Source organism: Bombus pyrosoma, unplaced genomic scaffold (assembly GCF_014825855.1).
Source record: "Bombus pyrosoma isolate SC7728 unplaced genomic scaffold, ASM1482585v1 HiC_scaffold_207, whole genome shotgun sequence".
In the NCBI taxonomy this organism is placed as follows: domain Eukaryota; kingdom Metazoa; phylum Arthropoda; class Insecta; order Hymenoptera; family Apidae; genus Bombus; species Bombus pyrosoma.
In genome coordinates this window covers 1-2,553 of record NW_025217037.1, presented here as the reverse complement: position 1 = coordinate 2,553, position 2,553 = coordinate 1, and the positions used below count along the sequence as shown (strand labels likewise).

The following is a 2,553-nucleotide window of genomic DNA, read 5'->3' as shown; positions in this document are numbered from 1 at the left end:
GAGACAATTATTTAAACTGACAGAACGACGATATAAACACTTTGATTGGCGAGATGGTAATTCGCTTGTTAATACTTATAAAATTTTTACTAACTTGTTTTTGATCCAAACAATTATTTGAAAATCAAACAGAGTGACGGTATGAACACTGCAGACAATCAACAGGTAACTAAGAACTTTTACTTGTTGTCGACACTTACAAATTTTGATTGAAACAATTATTTGAAAATCAAACTAACAGAGTGATGGTGTAACACTTCGGATAATAAACTGTAACTAAGGAACTTTTTCTATGTTACTAGGCTTATTTATAACTAAATCCCCCACGGGGCAATAGTCACATGACAGTTGGCTCCTGTGGGTATCGCAATGCTGCAGTTTTGGGGTGTCTGCCAGCGTACGTGAGAGAACGTGGATTTTGGTGATCGCTGATGTCTTGATTTCTCATATTCTTTTTTGGTGCTGATGGGAACATTCAAAGTACGATTTTGGATATTGTTCTGGTTTCGTCTATTGCTGAAATTGCGTCTGCGATGCTTCTGGAACCTTTCCTACTGATGCCTGTGGGAACGTGTGTCTCCCATAAGGTATTTTGTTTAATAGTAAGTTTAGATATATGTATTTTCCATAAAAATGATGTGAAGTGATGCGTGTTTGTGCGTGGTAATGCTTGGTTTGACGGTTTAGTTCGATATTGTAGATCGAATAAATTATTCTTAGTATTTATTTTATTTATTTTAAGTTTGTTCGGTATTTTAGTGGTTCCTTATGGTATTTCATCCATTTGATCGTCTTTATGTAATAGTTTACATTTCTTTCGATTCATAGTAGGTTTTAATGTTTTCCTCTGTGGGTGCAGGTTATGTTGATTATGGACATGGAAGTACCTGTGTTTGTCCAACCTGTACAAGTATGTATTATTTTATTTATTTTAACTTCGTCCTCTTTCCTATGGTGTTTCGTCCGTTTGTCTGCCTGGTCTTGTATGTATTGTTTTAGCACAAGAGGAGAAGAGATTCCAAAAATGTGTGGATGGCTCGTGAAGATGATACAGATGAATGTGCGAAGGCTCACTTCCCTGAGGAGACTTCTGCCGGAGTCCTGGATGTTCTCCTGTGTTACCGCTCTTCTGGTCGGAGCAATCTTCTCTGCTGTATGCTCCCAGTATATGGAGAGACTTCGTGAAATGTGTCTTGACGTTATTTTACTCATTTGGTTAATATTTCCATCTGATTGTTGTCTCCAGTGTTTGGTTTGATTTATTGTTTTCCGGTGTAGGTCTTGGTGATTATGATTTAAATGATGAATGCGGAGGTGTCTTCGTCAAAGGTTCCTTATGCAGATTGTCCCAGTGCGTACTTTGTTTTGTTTTATTATTTTTAATTTGTCTTGTGTCATTCATCTTTTATTTACTACATGTGTTGTTTCGGCGCAAGAGGAAGACGGGTTCCAAAATGTGTGAGTGGTCCCAGATGGTGCAGGCAAGAACGAAGAATCGTGTGACATTTGTGTTGATTATGTTCGATGCTAATTTATATATATGTCGGAGATGGAAGGACACTGGAGCCTCCCCTTTTGAACTATGGGAAAATCCCGTAATATTGTAATCCAGATTCTACTATAGCCGTAATTAAACAATTGTCATTCATTGTATTTGTTCGAGACTTGTGATAGTAGGATTGGGTTCGAGGCGACACAACTAGTCGCCGAACGTAGCCGCGGTCACGGGATGGACATTTTCCTCGGGAATGTCGATATAATGGGACACACGTTGTATTAACAATCAAACTCCAAGCAAAGATTGCCTAGCAACGGCGATTGGAACCTTCTCGAAGCTTCGGACCAATATATAACAAACGAACGCAATCGAAAAGTCTGGAAAGAATTCCATCAGTTGATTATTCGTGCGATCGCCTTGAAGAGTTACACATCGAGAAGTATATACAGAGCATCCCATTAAACGTGTTTGCGTGTTGAAGTATTTTACGTTTAATAAAGAGTTATCCTGTTGACCGTGGATTCGTTATCGAACCTAGAATCATTGCCACTAGCATCTCGAGTATCTAATTACCACGGCTATTTGTCGATATCTGTAACAATCGTGTTTGCATTAGTCAACATCTTCTCTATTGCATAATGACAAAGTCTAACCATAGCGAAGGTTCGTTTCACGCCCCTTTAACCCCAACTCTAATCATAATGCTAATCCGACATATATATATATGTCGGAGATGAAAGAACACCGGAGCCTTCCTTTGGAACTTGGGGAGAATCCCGTAATATTGTAATCCGGATTTTACCATAGCCATAATTAAATAATTGTCATTCAATCCGATTGTGTTTATTCGAGATTCGTAACAATGAGCTTGGGCCCGAGGCGACAATCAGTCGCCAACGTAGCCGCGGTCAAGGGATAAACGTTTATCTAAACAAAGGCATAGAGTAACCGTATAGCTCTCCTTGAAAAAATATAGCAGCGGCACGCAATAGTAAACACTCCAACGGATTCTGTCCCGTGGCTTGCTACACAAAGACCGCACACTTTGAACAAGA

General features: G+C 39.2%; 1 protein-coding gene across 6 annotated transcripts; it reads left to right on the top strand.

The window, feature by feature from the left end:
* The first annotated feature begins 295 nt into the window (after positions 1–295).
* Positions 296–1,829, top strand: LOC122577387. 6 transcript variants are annotated; one of them, XM_043748679.1, is made up of 4 exons: positions 296–587; positions 860–910; positions 1,000–1,188; positions 1,279–1,829. In XM_043748679.1, the coding sequence occupies exons 1-3, from the start codon at positions 534–536 to the stop codon at positions 1,183–1,185; spliced, it is 291 nt and encodes a 96-aa protein (XP_043604614.1). In that variant the 5' UTR covers positions 296–533; the 3' UTR covers positions 1,186–1,188; positions 1,279–1,829. The 6 variants fall into 6 exon arrangements, 5 of the variants coding, with proteins under 5 accessions (XP_043604614.1, XP_043604613.1, XP_043604611.1 ...); XM_043748678.1 differs by having other exon boundaries at positions 296–602; XR_006320249.1 differs by having other exon boundaries at positions 300–602; positions 860–1,188; positions 1,279–1,351; positions 1,437–1,829.
* Positions 1,830–2,553: the final 724 nt, after the last annotated feature.

Coding starts and splice junctions, on each gene's coding strand:
- LOC122577387 (XM_043748674.1), top strand. CDS start 534: ATGCTTCTGGAACCTTTCCTACTGATGCCTGTGGGAACGTGTGTCTCC. Junction 603..859: donor ATAAGGTATTTTGTTTAATA/GTAAGTTTAGAT, acceptor CTGTGGGTGCAG/GTTATGTTGATTATGGACAT.